The 22,474-nt window shown below is 39.8% G+C and overlaps 1 protein-coding gene across 2 annotated transcripts in view; it reads right to left on the bottom strand.

Moving 5' to 3' along the window:
- Positions 1–5,741: 5,741 nt before the first annotated feature.
- ASXL2 (ASXL transcriptional regulator 2) overlaps positions 5,742–22,474 on the bottom strand; it is a 135,225-nt gene continuing 118,492 nt past the window's right edge. For both annotated transcript variants that reach the window (XM_043604368.1, XM_043604369.1), the window contains 3 exons: positions 22,017–22,122; positions 19,401–20,118; positions 5,742–16,584 (listed from right to left, as the gene is read on the bottom strand). In XM_043604368.1, coding sequence (XP_043460303.1) covers positions 14,113–16,584; positions 19,401–20,118; positions 22,017–22,122 — 3,296 coding nt within the window. In that variant the 3' untranslated portion in view covers positions 5,742–14,112. The remainder of the gene's footprint in view (positions 16,585–19,400; positions 20,119–22,016; positions 22,123–22,474) is intronic.

The following is a 22,474-nucleotide window of genomic DNA, read 5'->3' as shown; positions in this document are numbered from 1 at the left end:
TCAGGAGCTGTGAGATCATGACTCAAGCCAAAGTTGGACACTTAACTGACTGAGCCACCCAGGTGCCCCACCTTCACTCATTTCTTAAACATGAAAAAAGCGGGTAGATCAGCTCATCACTCAAATAACTACACCAATGATTTTTCTCAAAATAACTACTGTTCTTCAGTATGCAGAAGTATTTTATGTGTAAACTCCCCATTTTGTCACACATACTAAAATGACAGGCACTCAGGGATCATGATTTAAAATGAATCATAGGCTTGGGTTGCTGGGTGGCTCAGTCAGTTTAGCATCCATCCGACTATTGGTTTCAGCTGAGATCATGACCTCACCTTTCATGAGTTTGAGCCCTGCATCGGGCTCTGTGCTCACATTACAGAACCTGCGTGGGATTCTTTCTCCCTCTCTCTCTCTCTCAAAGTAAACAAACTTAAAAAAATAAAAATAGAATGAATCATAGGCTTAAATGTAAAACACAAAACTATAAAACTCCTAGAAAATGACATAGGATAAAGTCTAGGTGACTTTGTGTATGATGACAACTTTTTTAGATAAAACACCAAAGACACAATCCATGAAATAAATAATAATTATTATTATCTGGACTTAATTAAAATTAAAAACTTCTGTTCTGTAAAAGACACTGTCAAGAGAATGATGAGACAAGCCACAAACTGGGAGAAAATATTTGCAAAAGACATATTTGACAAAGGAATGTTATCCAAAATATATAAAGAACTTTTTTTTTTAAGTTTATTTATTTAGAGAGAGAGGGAGAGAGAGAGAGAGCATGAGCAGGGGAGGGGCAGAGAGAGACGCAGGGCTCAAACTCAGGAACTGTGAGGTTAACACCTGAGCTGAAATTCAGAGTCAGATGCTTAACTGACTGAGACACCCAAGCACCCTGAAATATACAAAGAACCCTTAACAATTAGAAAATTAACAATCTGATTAAGAAATGGGCAAAGGGCTTTACAGACACCTCACCAAAGGAGACATACAAATGGCAAATAAGCATATGAAACGATGCTCAATGTCGTATGTCATAAAGGACATGCAAATTAAAACGAGATTGGGATGAGCACTGGGTGTTGGGTGTAAGAGATGAATCATGAGAATCTACCCCCAAAACCAAGAGCACACTGTATATACTGTATGTTAGCCAAATTGACAATAAATTATATTTTAAAAAGTGAGATACTTTTTTTTTTAATGTTTATTTATTTTTGAGAGAGAGAGAGAGAACATGAGCAGGGGAGGGACAGAGAGAGAGGGAGACACAGAATCCGAAGCAGGATCCAGGCTCTGAGCTGCTGGCACAGAGCCTGACTCAGGGCTCAAACTAATGAACCATGAGGTCATGACCTGAGCCAAAGTCAGACACTCAACCAACTGAGCCACCCAGGCCCCCCACTGCTACACACTTATTAGAATCATTAAAAATCAAAAAACACTAACAACACTGAATGCTGGCAAGGATGAGAGGCAACAGGGACTCTCACTCATTGGTGATGGGAATGCAAAATGGTACAGCCACTTTGGAAGACAGTTTGACAATTTCTATAAAACTAAACATACTGTTACCACACAATCCAGTGGTCATGCTTCTTGCTGTTTACCCAAATGAGCTGAAAACTTATATCCACATAAAAACTTGCACAGTGATGTTAATAACAGCTTTATTCATAATTGCCAAAACTTGGAAGCAACCAAAATGCCCTTCAGTAGGGAAATGGACAAAATAAACTGTGGTCTATCCAGACAATAGAATATTATTCAGAGCTATAAGAAATGAGCTATCAAGCCATGCAAAGACATGAGGAAACTTAAATGCGTATTATGGAGGGGTGCCTGGCTAGCTCAGTCAGAAGAGCAAGCAACTCTTGATCTCAGGGTTGTCAGTTTGAGTCCCATATTGGGTGCAGAGATTGCTTAAAAGTAAAATCGTTAAGGGTGTGTGGGTTGCTCAGTAGGTTAAGCATCTGACTCTTGGTTTCAGCTCAGGTCATGTTCTCATGGTTCTTGAGTTTGAGCCCCACTTCAAGTCTCACTTCAAACCCTACTTTGAGCTCCATGTTGAGCCCCATGGGCAGCACAGAGCCTGTTTGGGATTCTGTCTCCCTCTCTCTCTGCCCCTCCCTGTCTTGAGCACTCTCTCTCTCTCTCTCTCTCTTTCAAAATAAATAAACGTTAAAAAAATTGTTTAATAGAAACATTTTCATTTCTTTTGCTTATTTTAGGTTTGTTATTCTTTGTCTAATGTCTTAACATGGAGGCTGTTGTCAATAATTTGATAACTTTATTCTTTTTTAAAATGTTGAGTACTATGAATTTCCCCCTAAGTACTGCTTTAGTAGCATCCCAACAATTCTGATATGTTGTTTAATTTCTATTCAGTTCAAACTACTTTCTAATTTTGATTGATTTCTTTGACTCACGTGGGATATGCTATCTGGTTTCCAAATATTTGAAGACTTTTCAGATATCTTTCTCCTAATGGATTTCTATTTTAATTCCATTATAGTCAGAGAACATACTTTGTGTGACTTGAATCAGTCTGACTATATACTGAGGCTTGTTTTACAGCCCATAAATATAGCCTATATTCTGCGTACTTTTGAAAAAAAAATGTGTATTCTGCTGCTGAGGAAGTGTACCATAAATGTCAATTACATCAAATTGGTTGATAAAGGTGTTTATGTATTCCATATGTTTACTTATTTTTCTGTATACTTGCTCTATTGAGAGAGAAATATTGAAATCTTTAACTACAATGATAGATTTCTCTCTCCTTTCAGTTCTATTAGTTTTTGACTCATGTATTTTATAATAGACTTTTAAGAGCAGCTTTAGGTTCACAGCAAAACTGAAGGGAAAGGACAGAGAGTTAACGTATACCCTCTGCTTCCACACATCCCCAATTATCAGCACCCTATACCAGAGTGGTACATTTTTTTAAATCAATAAATCTACATTGACACATCATTACCACCCAAAGTCCATAGTTTGCATTAACGTTGTAGCTTCTATGGGTTTTAACAAATGTGTAAGGACATGTATCTACTATTATAGTATCCTACAGAATGACTTCACTGCTATAAAAATCCTCTCTGCTCCACCTATTCATCTCTCTCTCCCCTTGACCACTGATCTTTTTATTGTCTCCATTGTTTTGCCTTTTCCAGAATGTCACATAGTTGGAATCACACAGTATGCAAACTTTTCAGGTTGGCTGTTCTCAGTAATATGCATTTTTTAAAGATTTCATTTTTATTTTTTTAATGTTTATTTATTTTGATGGGGGGAGGGGCAGAGAGAGAGAGAGAGAGAGAGAGAGAGAGAGAGAGAGAATCCCAACCAGCTTTATAAATGTTTTTAAGTCAGGTAATATTTGTCTTCCAACTTTGTTTTTCACCTTCAAATTTGGTTAGGCTATTTGTCCTTTGATTTCCATATGAATTATCTGAGATCAGCAAAGATGTCCATTATAAGAATTCTACTCTTCACTAGAATTGCTTAATACCAGGCAGGCGGATGGTTAATGGTTTGCTTATTTTCAAAAGGGACTCACCCTTGTTGCCACCAATTCCTATAACATTCTGGTAATCTTCAGCTTTGATGCTAGAGTCTTGGTTCTTGGCTGTACTAAAATGTTGAATTTGGTTCCATTCTCAGCTGTCATTTCTTAGGTCAAGGACATTTTTCTGAGTATGCACAGAGTGAACTGCAAGACCTTTGCTTCTCTCAAGGACACATCAATTCTTCTAACATCATTACTAGTTTCTCTAGTGCTACAGGGTTTTTCTTAATTCCACTGGTGGACCATAGATTCTTCATTTCCTTAAACAAAACCACATTTACTTTTTTTCTTTTCTTTTTTTCTTAAGTAGGCTCCACACCCAACGTAGGGCTCAAACTCACAACCTTGAAATCAAGTTGCAGGCTCCACTGACTGAGCCAGCCAGGCATCCCAACAAAGCAATTTTTAAATTAATCTCAGGTTGCTCAGAAAAGAAAATGTCACACAAGTTTTATTTTCTTTATCCACTGAGTCTCTTTTTTAAGAATTTGTGGTAAAATATACATAACATTCACCAATTTAGCCATTTGTAAGTGTGCAGTGCTGTAGCGTTAAGTACAGGATGTTGCAACCACACTACCGTCCATCTCCAGAACTTTAAACACAAACTCCCAATCCCTGTTGCTCCAAGTCACTGGCAACCACCATTCTAATTTCTCTATGAATTTGACTACTCTTGACACCTTATATAAGTGGAATCATATAATGTTTGTCCTTTTGTGTTTGACTTATTTCACTCAGCATAATGTCTTCAAGGTTCATCCGTGTTGTAGCAGGTGTCAGAATTTCATTCCTTTTTAAGAGAGAGAGAGAGAGAGCCTTTTTAAGGCTGAATAATATTCCAAGAATATCACATTTTGTTTATCCATTTATTGATGGACATTTGGATTGTTTCACTTTTTAGCTATCATAAATAATGTTGCTATGAACATTGGTGTGCAATTATCTAAGTCTCTGTTTTCATTTTGTTGGGGTATATAGCCAGAAGTGAAATTGCTGGATCATATGGTACTTCCATTTAATTTTTTGAGGAATTGCCATACTGTTTTCCACAGCGGTAGAGCCATTTCACATTTCCACCAGCAACACACAAGGGTTCCAGCTTCTCTACATCCTTGCCAACACTGTTATTTTCTTGCTGGTATACAAACACACACACACACACACACACACTGCTATACAAAGTAAACTCTACTCCCAACGTGGGACTTGAACTTATGACCCTGATATCAAGAGTTGCACACACTACCAACTGAACCAGCCCAGCACTCTCTGTTTTTTATAATAGTTATCCTAATGGATATGAAATCTTATCATGGTTTGGTTTGCATTTTTCTGGTGATTAGTGATGTTGATCTTTCATGTGCTTATTGGCCGTCTGTGTATATCTTCTCTATATAAGTGTCTATTCCAGTCCTTTACTCATTTAATTGGCCAGTTGTAGGAGTTCCTTACATATTCTGAATATTGGTTTTTTATTAGGTATATGATTTACAAATATTTTCTCCCATTCTGTGGATTGCCTTTTCACTGTGAATAATGTCCTTTGATGCACAAGTTTTTCATTTTTAATGAAATCCAATTTATCTTTTGTTGCCTATGCTTTTTCCATATCCCAGAAATCAATGTCAAATCGGATTATAAAGCTTTCTCTTCTTCTGAGGGTTTTATGTTTTTAGCTTTTAGGTCTTATATTGATGTTAATTTTTGTGTAAGACTTAGGGTAAGGGTCCAATTTTATTCTCTTGCATGTAGGTATCAAGTTTCCCAAAAACATTTATAGAAAAGACTGCCCTTTTTTCATTGACTGGTCTTGTCAAAAATCACTCCATCATATATGTAACGGTTTATTTCTGGGCTCTCTATTCTACTTCATTGGTCTGTATGTCTGTCTTCAAGGTATTTCCACACTATTTGATTACTGTGGCTTTGTAGTACAGGTTTCCTTTTTATTTTTGAAATGCACCACACATTCTCTCTGGCTCATGTTCAGTTCTTTAACACCCTTCAAGTGTTGCCTGGAGACTGGCACTTTCTGTAGTTCCCCAAATTAGCCAGCATCCAGGGAAAATTGTGCAATCAGGTGCAGGAAAAGGAGTAACAGGTGAGTCATTCAACATGGTATTGGGGGTTTTTGGAAAAGAAAAGGCACAGTCGCTAAAGTAAAACTGTATGCCTTTATTCAACTGAAATGAGTCGTTAAGATAAAATACAATTTGCCCATGTGCAGAAACATTATACATTCAATTCTGAAGAAGGTAGTTTTATACAACCAATGAAAGGAACAGTCTAAAAGTGAGAGGAATAAAGACGATAGTGAGAGGGAGCTAAAAGGCAGAGTTTTATCTGTCAAAGTGCTAAGGCCTATGTGCACAAAGTTTTAAAGTGAACAAGACCAACAGAAGGTCATTTCTTCCATTCGGATTTCTCTTGGTGCTGGTGAAAGTCTTAAGGTGTGATGCAATCACAGAACTAAGATGGGTTTTTTAAAAAAGTAGGTCATAGCACTTACGGCTAAAAGTTTTTAATTTCTAGAGTTTCATTTGTCATGTACTCATGGATTCTACATATTTTGTGAATTCAGTAAGAACTTGGCCTTCAATCAGTAGTTTATTATCAAAGAGCAAATTGTCAGGTCTTTCCCAGCCCAGTATCTGTCTCCTTATGCAACAAAGAGGAAACCAAAATATGAGACTCTGGAAGAGTTTCATTAATTTAAAGTTTGCGGTAAGTGATTACATATAGGTTCAGCTGAGGTCACCAGAGTCTTCAAATTGCTATTGCCTGAAATCCTAAAATGAGAATTGCTTACTTGGGGTTCAAAGTCCAACTCCATCATGTCCAAGCTCTAGGTATCTGAAAACATCAGACACTGACTCTTAGAAAGAACTGACCCAAGAAAGTAACATTTTTTTGTACCACACTTTCCATAGAAAGGAAATAGGCTGTGTGCAAAATAGTTCTAAAGTATCTTCAAATATTTTGATATCATTTAATGCATTACTTTCTTATTGGACTAATCTGAATTTTAACTACTTAAAAAGAGGATCCATGATTAAAGTTAGTAAAATTCAATGTTGACTCAAGTTGGCTTAATAGAGTTTATGAGCAACATCTGTGTCATCTAACAGACAGGTGTATAGACCTAAATCCTGATCAGTAGCAAAAGTTGCCAGTAGATGATTCAATAGAAAACCATTACTTAGCCTACAAAATGTCTCGAATCAAATGGAATCAAATGGTTCCGATCATGGCAATGTAACATTATGTGAAGCCAAAACCTTAAAAAAAAAAAATCATTTTGTAAAAAAGTTAAGAATAACCCCAAGTTTACTTAAACCTATTTTAAACCCAATCTTGGGTTTATCTTTCTTCTCCCCTAGGCATTCTCTGGGTTTTGCGGTCACGATGGAAATCAGTAGGTTTTTTATTTCCCTTTAGCCTCTTTGAGTTTGGAGAACCAGGGACATTGAGTTGGAAGTTATTCTTCAGGAGAGTCCACTATGTGGTCACAGCCCATCTGCCCAGCTGATCATCTCTGGCTCTCCATTCAAGGCTCAGTCCCTCCTCCCAGTTTAAGGAAGTCTTTCCAAGGATGCCCTTTATCGGTTAAGACTGAAAGCTCCATGGAGGTATAGAAATTCTTTAGTTTATAAAGTCTCTATAAAAGAAACCAAATCTTTTGTTTAAGGTGACCAAATACTGTGAAAATATAGGATACCCACCCTCCTGCTTCTTGGACAAAGCTGAGACATTTCACAGTGGAATACACCAAATACCTTCTTGACCGAAAGGTGAATCTGGATTATTTTGGCATACAGAATTTGAGTTGCAAATCCAGCAATTCAGGTTAAAGATAAATGGTAAGGAAATTTCAAGAATAAGCACTAACAAAACACAATGATTTATCCTTTAAAAACTTTTTTTTTTTTTTTTTTTTTTTTTAAACACCAGGCAGTCTCAAAGTAAGAATTGGGAATTTGGGCCGCTAAAAATTTTAGGTCTAGAATCCTGCTGAAGTTTCTTATAACTCAAGTTCTGTGACTTAGAGATGAGGGTGGGGAGGGGAAAGCCAGTTCTATGATATTATAATAAAAAACTTTAAAACACTAATTTTATCCACTTTGGAGAAAAAGCACGGATACAACATTTTTAACAATATAAAATAAAGGGATACATTTCCTTCTCACCAGACTACAAGACGAAAATCAAGATTTAGTTTTAATTCCCTTTAGCTTCCCTTGTGTTTTAACATCAGTGACAGGAAGGCTGCATTATTTACCTAATTGTTATTAGAAAGGGTTAGCTGAGAATAACAGATAGCATCTTTCCTGATGCACTGACCAGAATTAATTGAAAGGGATTCTCTCTTCAACTAAGATGTTACTAAGAAACTTCTTGACGTTTCTATTAAGAATTCTACATCTTCCAATGATTGTTTTCAGAAAATGTAAATTTTATTAACATGGCTCTTCACTTCCACACTGTTATTTCACCTAGGGGCAATGCCTTTCTTTTCTTTCTTCATGTCTTGCCACTGTTTCGCTCAGTGCCTCAAATGCTTCACCTCTGTAATTCATTTACACTTAAATTTCCATTATGTCTTGGGAAATATGTAGCACATATTTACTCCTTGAGCCCTTAACTAGACACACGCTGTATGGCTACTACTACTTTAGGAAGACCTTTTGCAATTTACATGGCTGCTTTTGTTTACCCTTGTATAACCTGAACTTCAGTAGTGCTTAGCACATAGTAGGAGCTCCAAGAAATATGTGAACGAGTAACATGATTTGTACACAAAAACAGCTAGAAACAGTATGCAAAATCTTATTTCTAAAGACCACTTTATGGTCAAGTAGTGTCAAAAGCAATGAACACAGGTTCCTAAGGTTGTGATGTAAATAAAGGACAGTTGGGGATTCAAGCTGAAGTTGTGTTCTGGTATATTGCTTTCTCACTCAACTGCAGATCAACTATACATTTAGGCTCCTATGTCATTACCTGAATATGAATTTTACTTTCGGTGAGGTAGGAGGCCCATTTAAGTAATTATATCTACTGGAAATGGGGGGATGGCTTTGTAAAAGGCCATAATGGGCTGGTGTAAACACATTTAATATCTCACCTTCACTCCTATTTCTTATATGGGAATTATGAGGATGCAGCTATTCCCTGAGACTTCAGAAATTTCCTTTAGAAAAAAGCGCATTTTCAGCAAAGATTTACAGTGCTGTTCTCTTGGATGGGTAAACGATATTCAATGTCGTTGGGCAACGCCAATGTTTGAAATGTCAATTTTTGAAAAATAATAAGGCTGTCTTTTAAAAAGCATTCTACATATCCTTATTAATTTCCAAAATATAAATCTAGAAATTATTCATTTTTAAAGAATGGGCTAGATTCCTTTATTTCCAAAGACTATCTAGGTATCATTTTGCTCCTTCAATCGTATCCTAAAACCAAGTATTTGCAACCACAAAATTCTCTTGAACAGGATTGCAGACTATCTGTAGGTATGGGACCATGGGCAGTTAAGCTCTCCTAATATTTGGCTCATTCCGTATTTGCATAATTGCCCTTCCCGACACTGGGCAGTTCAAAACCCAAGTTCTCCTAGCTCTTCTAGCTCTCAAGATCAACCAGCAAGGACCTAAAACTGGCTAGGAAACTCCCTCTCCAGATAAATCAGGAAGGATACAGAACTGCTTAGGAAATTCACTTCTTAGAGAAGAACTGGGAAACAGAAAAAAAGTTTTCAATTACCTTCACGAGATTATTTCTTCACGTAGTCCTACTGCTTGTAAGGTGATGGCAGCAAATGTTTGCTAATGAATCATTAACCATTGTTGAGAAAGAAAAACCTATTTTCCCCCTGAGATATTTTCTTACCGTTCTTTGTTACAGAAGCAAACAGTGGGCACACCATGTTTTTGTGTTTGTCTGTTTTGAACGTTCCCAGGAACACCAGGTGGTTAAGAGACAGAACAGTTCAAGGGTGAAAACAGAGACAGACAGATACGGTGAATTTAACATTTTTACTAGAATTCTGAAAGAAATACGCTACCCTGATATGTTTATCACCAAATTCCTCATTTCACTCCTCTATACAATCTGTGGTAATCTTCCAATGATAATATAAGGCAACAGCTGAGGGCCCTTACCCACACCGCTCTCAGATGGATGTCAAACCTCAAGATTCACCAAAAACTCCAAGGTTTTTATTTTCACTTTAATTATCTTTTACTTAATAATAAAATGAAAAATAAGAATATATGAATACATACAATCTATATACATATATTTATTGCAAATACTTAAAATTCTTATGTAAAATGATTTTTCTATATTTGTGAAAAAATATGACTTTTTAAATGGTGTTGACACCAACTTCTCTGTACATACCCTCAATTCCAATGTTAACAATTCCTTTAAAAAGGCAAAAGACACAAAAGTTTAGCATTTACCAAACCAGTCTGTACAAACCTTATAAGCCAGAAGGGAAAAAAAATAGCTTGTGGTAAATAAGTTGATTTTCTTTTAAAATAAAAAATAAACTTCAAAACTATTCCCCTTATTGCATTTCTCGGAAATAATCTGAGTGTCTTTAGAGTAACTTCCTTTGTAATAATTTGTGCCTTAACAGTGAGGTCCTACATTAAACATACCATATATGAGAAATTCAAAGTCTTCCACTGTCACTTTTTACATAGATATTAAAATATATATTACTTAAAATATATTACTGGAAAGCTATTTTTAAAATTGATCTTTAATAGTTGTATCAAATGTAAAGCATTAAAAAAAATAAAGTAACCAAGAATCTATGAAGCTCTTACTTCAACTTTAGGAAATGTTTCACCTATTGTTCCCTTTCAATAGGTATGTAGGTACTGAAACATGGCAGGAAAGATCCCTGCCTATCATCATGTTTCTCAGAGTCTCTTTGGACTATTCTACAAATTGAGCTGAAAGCTACCACTGGCCAAGTTTTTTACTTAGCACGTTGTTGTAATGCAATGGGAACTTTTCCCTCCTTGCTGTGAAAGTGAAACCTCTAGGTCACAGAGAAAACCCTGGCGCTGCTCACGGACAGTGAGTTCTAGAAATAAATAGTGGTGTATTGACCAGAGAAGACCCCCCTCATTATAACAAATCATTTCACCGAACAGTTCTTTAAGGACTCTAAGGTAGAGAAAGGCAATTAATAAGCAATTAGGATCGTCACTGTCAAGTTATTAATACATGTGAATTTACACCTTCACCCAGAAGGCAACGAGGTCTTCCTTTGGCTATTTATTTAAATCTGAGAGAATTCCTAAAACACATACATCTGGGTGCCTTCCCAGCCCATGCTAGTATGCTTCCCCTACCCCAAGAAAAACGTCCCATTTGCCAGATCTTATTCTTAGAAATGTTACATGGGACATCACATATAGTTTCAGTATCTTGAGCACAGGGTTTAAGGAATAGTAGGGCAAACACTCCAGGCTATTTGGCTTTATTTTGTTTAATAGGCTGGAGAATTTTTATGGAAATTTTTTTTTAAGATTCAGGGAGCCTTCTCTACTAGACAACTCAGAACATTCGTTAAGTAAGACTGAGATGATTATTGTTAATGCTCTCTCCCCAAGGTGACCTACAAAGGAAGGTATCTGAAGGCTGAGAAGCATACCCTGGAGGTATAAGCATCAGGCACAATGCCTGACTAGTCACTGGAAATAGTGCAACTACATACCACAAAAATAAGCTTAGCACTTATCCACAACCTTTCAGATTGAACTGAAAGGTAAAGCAACTCTGAAAACCTAAGATAAAAACTGCTTCAAAGGTACTGGAGTCCCATGCTCTTAACAACACAAAGATCTTTCTTGTTCCTACTGCTTCATTTTCAAAAGAGTCAGATTGTAATACGGTTGGATTGTTGCTCTTGCTTTTCTGTTCAGCTCTTAAAATGACTTTCTACCTGAAACCACTGTTTTGAAACGAACTGACAAATGGGTTGTATTTAATTTACTACCAACCCAAGAGAATCTATTCTCTCATTTTGTCAAGATTGAGGCAGTGTACCTAGACGACAAATTCTGTTTTAGGGACATTCGTAAATGCAAATATTTCATTAGCTGAGTATTATTTGTTAGGAGAATCTGGGGAATCATAATGCTTAGGGCCTATCTGCAAGAGCCTGGTCAAGATGAAGAGGCACAATACGGTCTGCTCTCCAAGTGGACTTGAAAATCCCTGATACGTTTCCTCCTTTCCTGGTTAGTCTGTCCAACCTCAGATTAGGAGAACCATGGAAGAGAGACTTTCTATGACAGCAAAGGCGCAAAGAAGAAAACTCACGTTGATCAATCCAAACTGGTAATTAACGTTCAGCATGGGGTCCGTTCTGAATCACTCAGGCACTTCCAGCGCACAGACCGCCTTCGGTCCTGGCACGGACACGGGGAGTGAAGAAGCTAAGTATGGGGAGTCTAACCCAGCAATAGGTGCTTTGAACTCCCTCCCTTGGACTGTCCAGGGTACTGACAGTCTGGGGAACAGAAGCATGGTTTCTGTTTCCTACTGGATCTTGGCTGGAGAACTTAATCCTTACCCCTGTATCCTTGCAGCCTTCATATTTTTAAGCCACGAAGAAAACGGGAAGTTAGGAGGGCATCCTATTGTCTCAGCTGAAACTGGAACACAGATATTAATCTTGTATTTGCCTTGGGTCGCAAAAAATTAACAAAAACAAAAACTGAAGAATAGTGTAGCAGTAAGTTTCTTATGGGGTTCAAAAGTATTACAAGCATGTATATTATGGGGCAAGGAGGGGAATGGGTAACAGAATGGGGAAGAGTGTTACTGTCTACTTTCTCCTAATCTGGAATGTGACTTAATAAGTTTACACTGTTCTGCATATGGTAAATATCACATCCTGAATACTAAGTACAACCACAAGTGTACTAGGTTGCAATAATATTTTTACTTTATACACTTGAAATTAAGAAACTTAAAATCAATATGCAAAAGATGCACATTGACAACACCCAATTCTTCGATACCAAATTCTGATAAACTGTAGATTTATTCTAATGTTCTTTAACCATGACCTAAATATATGTACTCAAAAACTCCTCAGTCATTAGAGACAAGATTTAAAAGAATAAAAAAGGAAACAAAAAAAGTCAACAAAAACAAATAACAAAACTGTGAAGCTAATTTCTCCTTTCTAGATGTTCCCTTAGCCATTTACTGAGGCCCCTTTACATTAGAAATCTCTAGTGCATAGATACCAGCAATCCAAAATAGAGGACAGGTTTTCTCAAACAGGAAAAGTGTCTAACTTTTACTGTATGCGTGCACACTGTGTTCAGAGTCATATAGAACAAGGTTCTTCCATACTCCTCAGATGCCTGGGAGGTCCAAACAGGCTTAACAGAACGGGCAAATGTGACAGCCAAGGGCTTTTCTTCCTGCAGCGACAGCAGGACTACAGAACATCAGGGAACGGGTTGGGCAAGAAGAGGAAAAGAAAGACTACCTTGTTTCTAGTGTTAAAACCGTTTTCCAAAGGTCTGTATGTTCAGTTTAAAAATTTCTGCACTTTTACTCCTTTGCCCAACAAAACACATAGTTCAAATCACCCCATCATTAATATTATTTGTTACTTTTGTCCTAGTATTTCCTACCTGTTTGTAAGCTCCACGACTGACAAAGTACTTGGATGTTATTGCCGGAACTGCTGCCCTGCACAGGCGACAGTAACAGCAGGGGCCCGGAGAGGCATCCCCTTTATGGGCCACATTCACAGTCTCAGGGCAGGGTAGTGGGACTTGAGGGCAGGGATCCACAAACTGCAAGCAGAGAGCTTGGCAACAGCACGGGTTTGTGGAAGCCAAGAACCAGGTCAAGAGCTTTTGGGGTCTGAAATACTACCTGTGAAATTAACATCTTATCAAAAATTTGAACTTAAGAAGGTTCTTCCTGTCTAAGATAAAGGGACTGAGCAAACCCTGACTCCAGATTCTGCAAAGGCTGAATAATCCATGTAAAGCCTGCAGTCAGACTGTCATGACATAATCAGCTTGAATGGTCATTTCTCCAGACCATCCCTTCAACTCCTTCCTTTTCCTGGCTACTTAGGAAAGGACAGAAAAGAGACAGCTTCCTGTAACCATGCATGGCATTAAAGTTTTCTCAGAGTCACATGAAGCAGAACATAAATCTGAATTTAAAGTAATACATCATTACCTAAACAGCTGGAAAAACGTTAAAACAAAATGTGACATATTTACATGATTTTGTAAGTGCAAACTTGTCACAAATTCACAAAGTCTTGCTTGACCTAGACTTACTATACAAGGTGCTCTTCCTCTAAAATGTAAGATCTGCACTCTGTATTCCTGATTAAGTAACATTTGTCTCTCAAGACAACTGAAACCTCCTTATTTATTTCTGTGATTCCCAAAGGATGCAAAAAACACATCTCGTCAACCCTTCCCTTCCTGCCTCCTTTACAGCATGTTCTCTTTCTAGTCTCGTTACCGAACGACAAGGCAGGAGACACAAAGTTTAGAGGGGCCGATGCAATCATCGTGGCAGAACGCTCCACACCCCTTGCACATGATCATGGCTTTCAATCGGCAGTAACATTTCGAAGGTGTGTCCTCTATGCTGTTCTCTTCAGGAAAGGCCTGAACAGGAATGGTCTGGCCATGGCTGCTGGGATTCATAGCTTGGCTAGCAGGGATAGTAGTGACAGTCACTGAAAAGGACATGACATCACCTACGTTGCTAGATACTTGGCTACAGTCAGGCATCCCCGGTACAGCAGAGTTAGGGTCCATGTCAGACGAGGTGGAGACATTGATCATGCCTCTGTAGCTTGGCCCAATCTGTGTGGGGCTTCCATATAGCTTTGGGGTTTGCAGTGGCGGAAGGAGGAGAGGCTGATGGGTGGGACTGTCTGCAGTCAGAGGGAGAGCAGAACTGAAAAGCTCAGGGCTGCTACGCATCGTCTTCCCTCTCACTGCATGAGCTATTTGTTTCTGTGCTGCCTGAATAAAATCTCGGGCTAGGGTTTTTTCATCAAATGTTTGGCCTCTAGGGAACAGGTAATTCTCCTTGCTTAAAGTGGTTTGCTCATGCACTGGTGTCTCCGCCTTCACATTCTTTTTTGCTAAACAATCATTGGTGGATGGGGTCTCTCTACTGTGGGGTCCTGAACTTGCTTCACACTTGCCAGAACCCTGGGAAGCCTGGGGCTCCTCCTTCACCATGATGGGTTCTTGCTCATCACCAGTACTTTCCTCATCAGTATCTTCTTCTTTGCCGCTGCTACTATCTCCTGTTGCATTTTTACAGTCTGTATATCCCACTTTCAAGGCCTCAGTGGGGCTACTTAGACAAAAACGGTCTTCAGGGTTTACAGAATGGGTCCTCCTAAAGCTCTCTGAACCCCGGCCATAGGTGGAAATGTTAAGTAAGTAGTGACCTGCCATTGCAGGCTTTGATGTCCTTCTGCCAGCAAAACCCAACATGAACCTCTGGCTTGTGGAGATATCCTCTAACTGGAAACCTGAGTGAGTGAAGCTGAACTGGGAGGGCTGCACAAACGGGAGAACATTCTGCCTCCGAACCCTCTGGATGAGAGTCTGAAGGATCTGATCTTGAGTGGCTTTATTTAGTCCTTCCTGGTATTGGTGTGTGTCAATGCTAGAGTCCCTCAGATCCTTACCTGTCAAGAGCTGGAGGGATCTTGGAACCTGGGGGAGCTGCTTATTTTGCAAGGTTTTACCCAGCGGCTGTAGAGCTGGGCGAGACTGCCTCTCACTAACTTCCTCTCTGCTGATCTCTGTTGCGTTGGTGCCTGTGAGGGCTCCTACCCCCGGCTCCTCTCTTGTGGTCAGTGGAACAGTTTTCATTTCAACTTTGGTGAGAGGTTTGGGCAGAATTTGCTCCATGGGAACATCTTTGCCCTGAAGCAGCTGAGTGACCAAAGGATTATTCGCAGGGATACTAGAGCTTGGCCTTGAAATGGGTCCATTCATATTTGAAGAAGTTCCTGGAGTTTTAAGGCTAGAAGCTACTGGCAAAGTGCTCGAGGACGGAGCTGATCCGGTAGGTGCTACAGTCACACTGACCTGGGGTACAGGAAGCTTTTCTAAAGTGGCTGCTGTTAATAAAGATGTTAAAGGAGAGGGAGTCATATCCACTGACGTACTAGCAGTTGTCTCTGCTGAGGCTGAAGGGTCTGGTATATTCTTACTAGAACCTACTCTGGGCTCAACTGTGCCGTCAGCTGCAAAACGAACAGGCGAGGCACCAGAGAGGAGAGCAGAATCTGTCGGAGCAGAAGGCGCTTTCTCCTGTCTGCAATCGTTGGGCCCTTGTGGGTGGGTAAGAGAGGCCACTGTGGCTGTTGCCCTGGTGGGATTCAGTTTTTCATTACTCAGCTTCCCTACAGCTGGTGGGGGTGCGTGAGTGTGGGCTGGTGATGGGACACTTGTGCGTGCTCCACTGATGGCAGGTGTTGGAGGCACTGAGGGGGTTTGCTGTAGTTGTGCTCCAGAGACACTATGAGGCTGAGCCTGGTCTGGGGTCTTGGTCTCAGACTGGGGCTGAGTCTCTGGAACACAGGGTAAAAGCTCTCTCGTACCTCCCCTGCTTCCAGTTCCTGCCAATTCCAGTGCGGGGCCCTTTCCGGGTTCACGGGCTCTGTCTGAGTCTGGACTCCCTCCTCTAGCAGGCTTCCTTTCACCACCCTCTCCTGGACCTTGTCCACCCCCCGGGCCAGGTCCTGGAATGGTCCCTCCAACCGAGGCGGCGGCGGCAGCGGCGGCGGCGGCGGCGGCTGCTGCCCTCTGTGCTTTGACCAGCTGGGCTTTTGCTTTGATGTCTGCAAGAGTTCTGGCTCCTGTTCTGTTAGGACTAGTGATGGAGACTGGAAAACGAGCCCTGGGAGAGACCTGCGATGTAGGAAAAGGCATGGGGGAGATTCTGGAGACAGGTATCTGAAAGAAGGAGGGAGAAAAAGAAAACGCCAGAGCTTAGTTTTCACTTACAAGAGTAACAGAACTTCATCAACACTTGAATTTTCCCAGTAGGGTAAACACTGCACAACACCAGTGGCAATGGTGGCAGGTCCATGGCCAAGAGACCAGACTGCGGAGACAGCAACACGATTTCGTCTCCAGGGTCCTTCCACCTCTTAGAGTGGTGCCAAAGTCTCTCCTCCCCCGACATCCTGTCCACCCCAAATCCTCATACCGCTTTTCCCAACACAACTCCCTCCTAATGGCATTACTACTCACAACTGCTTATTATTTACGATACAGACCTTTCTACGGTATTTGCGCTTTCAAAAGTGTGTGTGTGAGAAGCATACCACTGTCTTTGTCTTCCTAGCTCTCCTTCCAAGGTCCAAGGAAAAATTCTTGCTCTCTTCTGCTCTACACACATACACCCATGCACACTTAAGCATATAGGCTGAATTATCTCAATGACAGAGGCTTCTAGATAGCACTGGAAGACAGAGACAGTGTGTAATCCACAGACACACCCCACTCTGCCCATCCCATGAGGAAGGATGCACATAATATATATGTTTGCTATAGTCATTCTCCTCCCTGGCTGGCTTAATACTTACTTGGGGAGCTTTTTAAACTTACTTGGGGAGCTTTTTAAAACTATACGCGCTCTGAGTCTTATCCCAAAATTTACAAATTAGAACCCTAGGGAAAAATGCTTTTATCAAGTTTGAAACCACTGATTTTCATATCGTGAAATATTGTATCTGAAAGGAATCTGACTCATATTTGAAACTATACTTCAGAAGCTATCAGAGTTCATTAGAATGCATCAAAGTCTGGCCCCCCCTAGTAGCTGCTAGAGTTTAAAGGAACAAATAACTATTACAGATGTTCTAGGGCATTTAATTAAAAAAAAAAAAAAAAAAAAGAATCAAGCCACGGTACTGTAAGAATAGTAAAAGTGATTTTCATAAAAATCACACTCTCTGGCAAAGCATTCATGGTAGAAAAGTCTCAAAAAATTTTTTTAAAAGGGTGAGATTTGTAAGTGTATAAATCTTAAAATTAGAAAGTCATGAAGAGGGGCGCTTGGGTGGCTCAGTTGGTTAAGCATCCGACTTCAGCTCAGGTCATGATCTCGCAGTTTGTGAGTTCCAGCCCTGCGTAGGGCTCTGGCTGACAGCTCAGAGCCTGGAGCCTGCTTCAGATTCTGTGTCTCCTCCTCTCTCTGCCCCTCCCATGCTCATGCTCTGTCTCTCAAAAATAAATAAATGTTAAAAAAATGTTTTAAGAAGTCATGAAGAATGTCATACAATTAGTAGTAGGCAAAATGAGAGGGAAATCACGTAGTAAATGAAATGGGTCAAGTACTAGCAAATGAAAGTTTCTAAGGGATATTTTCTGAAAGAACAACTTTGGTTCAACTAAGTTAAATTAAAGGGGGGGGGGAGTATTTCTATGTGGATTTTCTCTTTATATCCTAATATGAATGAATAATACCCAGTGCCTGGGTTCATAGTAGACACAATAGTATTAATAAATACCATTAATAAAAATGTAGATACTATTTATCAAATGAATAAATGGATTACAAACTGATATTAAGCACAAGGCCAAGTATTACTAAACCTTTATATCAGAAGTAAAAAATGTGTTTGGGCTTTAAAGGGCTCACTATTGGTTAAAAGCAGTCTTTATATAATATCTTAGCGATACTGCTTTCCGAATGTGAAAGATTTGATACGCAGCAATATAACACTAACATGGAAGTTAATGACATATCCTAAGGAGCAGAGCTTAGCAAGGCTATTTCACCTTACTAAGAAGAAACCTTCTCTCAAGAAACCAGCAGTGACTCAAGGCAGCCACAAACGTTTCCTTTAAAAAGATGGGGCACCTGGGTGGCTCAGTCTGTTGAGCGTCCAACTTTGGCTGAGGTCACGATCTCAAGGTTCCTTGAGTTCAAGCCCCATGTCGGGCTCTGTGCTGACAGTGTGAAGCCTGCTTGGGATTCTGTCTCCCCCTCTATCTGCCTTTCCCCCACTCACACTATCTCTGTCTTTCTCAAAATAAGTAAATAAAGTTTAAAAAAAAAAAAAGGTGGAACTAAAGGTAGTTCTAGAGCCACAGAACATCAAATTAGTTATGGCAGTAAGAAAAGGGCCAAGGTACACTTAAATATCATCGCTCTCGCTACCGAGATCTTTTTTTTTTTTTTAAGTTTATTTATTTATTTGGAGAGAGAGAGGGAGAGAGGGAGAGAGGGCAAGGGAGGAGCAGAGGCGGGGGGGGGGGGGGGGGGGGGAAGAGAAAGAGAATGTCAAGCAGGCTTCACGCTATCAGTGCAGAGCCAGACACGGGGCTCAAACCCATGAACAATGAGATCATGACCTGAGCCAAAACCAAGAGTCAGATGCTTAGCCAACTGAGCGACCCAGGTGCCCCAAAGACAGATCTTTTAATCACATCGATGACTTCCTTCTCTTATCATATTTCTTATTCTGCCACATGAGACAGAATACTATCGGTAACTATTTTAAGATATAAGAGTAGCCAGCAGGGGTGGGTGGGTGGACGGACGTAGTCTACATTAGATATGCAGGTACCTTACTTACTCAAAACCTAAAAGATCTGTAGGAATGGAGTTCTAAATGCCTGTTTATTAATAATTTTATTCGGGTAAGACCACAGTTACATGCTTATCAAATATATACAACTGCTTCTGCATTAAGAAATAACACAAATGACTTGAAATTAAATAAGTATGACCAGAAACTCAATTCTTCCCACTCACTTACCTTGAGAGGCGGTACTTTTCGCACCTGGATCCTGTCTGCTCTACTGAGAAAGGGCTGTGGCGAGACGTGAAATGGCTGCTGGTGCTGGCGATTCTCAGTGACACGCGGCCTTTTCTCCCAGCTCACAGGGGCCTCTTCTTGGAGGAGACAAGATTTCCTCTTAAGGCTCTCTGGGCTGTGATCGGTCAGAGCTGATGGAGGTTCTTTCATACTGGTCTCCTGTGGACCTGTTTCCACTATGGGCTTCATTCCTGGCTTATCCACCCCAGGACTCTTGGGTTTGTTTGGGGACGTAACTAAAGCTCCTTGGCTTTCATCTTTGTTGTAATTAGAAACTGTAGTGAGATGATTCTCTTTCTCAGACTCCTGTTCAACAGAGGCAACTGGCTTCTGCTCCAAGAGCTCATCATCCTTAGGGCACTTGATGGGAACAGTGCCGCCAAGCTCTTGGGTATTGCTTGCTGAGGACAGTAGGGGCTCTGTGGGCTTCGAGTTCGGCGGCACCAGATCTTGGCTTTCATGCTCTTCCTTCCTTACTGGGGATGGTGCTTGTGCCACTTCTTCTATAGACTCTAACTGGGGAATCACTGGGACTGTACTGGCAGGTGAGGCCTCTGAAGGAAGCATGGATTTTGGTTGCTCTGCTGGGGTTTTCTTTACTTTGAGATCACTGGGCGAGGCTGTTAATTTCTTTGAATCCTCAAGGCTCAGGCCAGAACTAAAAGGTGGAAGAAAAAAATATTCTAGTTGAGAAATGGCTCGTGTTATTGAAAGCATTATGAGATAATAGTATATGGCAATGCCTAGAAGGAACCCTGACACATAGGAGGTATTCCTCACATGTTATCTTCACTATTATCATCATTAGTGAAGCTCTGGAGTTCGAGTGCCTGGATGCAAATCCTGGCTCTGATAAGATCCATGTGACATTGAGTAAGTCACTAGTCTTCTGTACCTCACTTTCTTCAGTTATATACTGAGATTCATCACTTGATACTATTGGTGTTATTAAGTTAATGCATGTAAAGTACTTAGAACAGTACCTAGCACATATTAAAGCTCAATAATGTTAATTATTATCATTACTTTTGCATGTAAGAGGGGCTACCTTGTCTAGAAGCAAGCATCACAGACTACTCACAAGGGAAGTGAAAAAAGGCCAAGACCCATGCACCCTGATCAACTCTGCTCTGCAGCACCTGAGAAAGGCTGGCCCAAGAAATCTAAGGGCCCCTGAGGAGACAGGGGTTGGCTGTCAACACTCTCCAAGCATTGAAAATTAGAACTTGGGAGTTTCTGGAAAGCCTGTTTAAACTTCATTTAGTATAGTTCTATAATTCCGAGACCAATGCCTCTGAGCTATCCCAGGAGTGAACTGATGGGACTTCCATAGTGTGGCCTAGAGCTAAGCTACTCAGTAGGAGTCACTAGAGACTCCTCCTAATGTTTTAGAATATTGTTTAAACAGGCAAAAGCAAGGCACCCTCTTTGGTGACTTCAATCAGGACTGCACAATGGCTAACAACAAAACTATACAATAGCAAAAAACAGTTCTTCTATAAAAGCTGGCAAAAAATAAGAGCTAAAAACAGAAAAACCCAAGAATTGCTACAATGCTCTATCTGCCTAAGGAGGGAGGGCTCAGAGCTCATACCAAGAGTGGAGAAATATCAATACGTGAAACTCTTTTTCTTTTCTTTTTTTTTAAAAAGATTTTAAGTAATCTCTATACCCAACGTGGGGCTTGAACTCACAACCCCAAGATCACGAGTTGCATGCCCTAATACCTGAACCAGCCAGGCGCCCCAGTAAGTGAGACTCTGAATCTCAGGAGGAATTACTTCCTAAGTGACCATAAAGGGGATCAATGAACTACTTGGAGATAAGGAAAAGAGCCATTAGTTCTCAAACTGTGGGTATGAGTGTTCTTAAGGACTGCCATTAGGTATGCCGAAGGAAAGAAGGGAGCCAAACCAACAGACTCTGGATGTTCAATTCTACTTCGAACAATACAGCTCCACTGCCATCTATTTAAATGTCCCCTTTAAAATTTTATTTGGACTTTTTGTTAGGAAAAAAAAAATTTTTTAGACAACATATCCTTGAGAACAGGGTTTGTATCTTGATTCAGCTATGAATATCTCCCAGAGGGCCCTATACAGAGAAGAAACTATTTAATGATGCCCTGGGCATAATGATCCATATTATGGGATTCCTCAGTGATTCTGGATAAATTATCATCTTGTGGGATGATAATTAACTACTAGAAAAGATGTACAGGATTTCAGTATTCTCTTAACTTATAAAGTCACTGGAAGAACTATTCACCCTATTCAAAGAAAGGGACTCTAATTCAAGATAACACTTTTTTTTTTTTTTTTTTTTTTTTTTAAATAAAACCATCCCACCCACAATAGTAATGTGTTAAGAGTCAAGTAATCCAATTCTGGGCACCCATGACTCATAAAAAGAAAATAATTCTTCCTAAAATAGAATTGGTGAAAAAAATAGAAGGAAATTGAGGACCAGATTTTCTAGAAAGGTAGTAAGATGAAACACTGTGTGACATATATGTAGGAATGAACATTTTGTTTATGGAACCTGTCTTGATATTACCTCTGACCATAGTAGCTTTCAAAGAATTGTTCTTTCCATGGCTCTACTTTTTTCTCCTTCTCAATCTCTTGTCGAATTCTCACCTGCATCTCAGGTGTAAACTCACCTATAATGTACCAAAATAAAATAAGATAAAATTTTTAAAAAGGATACTCAATAGAAATATGGTGTTTCCATTTTTTAACTTTGCAGATTACAAAAGACTTGTGCAGGAGTCAAAATACCATCATGTGAAAATAATAGAAATTTCCCAGAATTCTAACAGAAATTTCTCAAAATTCCTCACTGGAAGGGAGCAGCTAAATGCCATCAGGTGAAATAAAAATACTTGTGCACCACTCCATGCAGTTTTCGGTCTCAGCCTGGGCCACTTGTGCCTTTTCTCTGGGCTTTCCTTGTAGCACCTCCCTCCAACACCAAACATCGTTTCTCTACAGATTTCCTTTATCACTAACCTT

Source organism: Prionailurus bengalensis, chromosome A3, assembly GCF_016509475.1.
Source record: "Prionailurus bengalensis isolate Pbe53 chromosome A3, Fcat_Pben_1.1_paternal_pri, whole genome shotgun sequence".
In the NCBI taxonomy this organism is placed as follows: Eukaryota; Metazoa; Chordata; class Mammalia; order Carnivora; family Felidae; genus Prionailurus; species Prionailurus bengalensis.
Note: the sequence above shows the minus strand (reverse complement) of the source record. Positions and strands in the feature narration are given on the sequence as shown.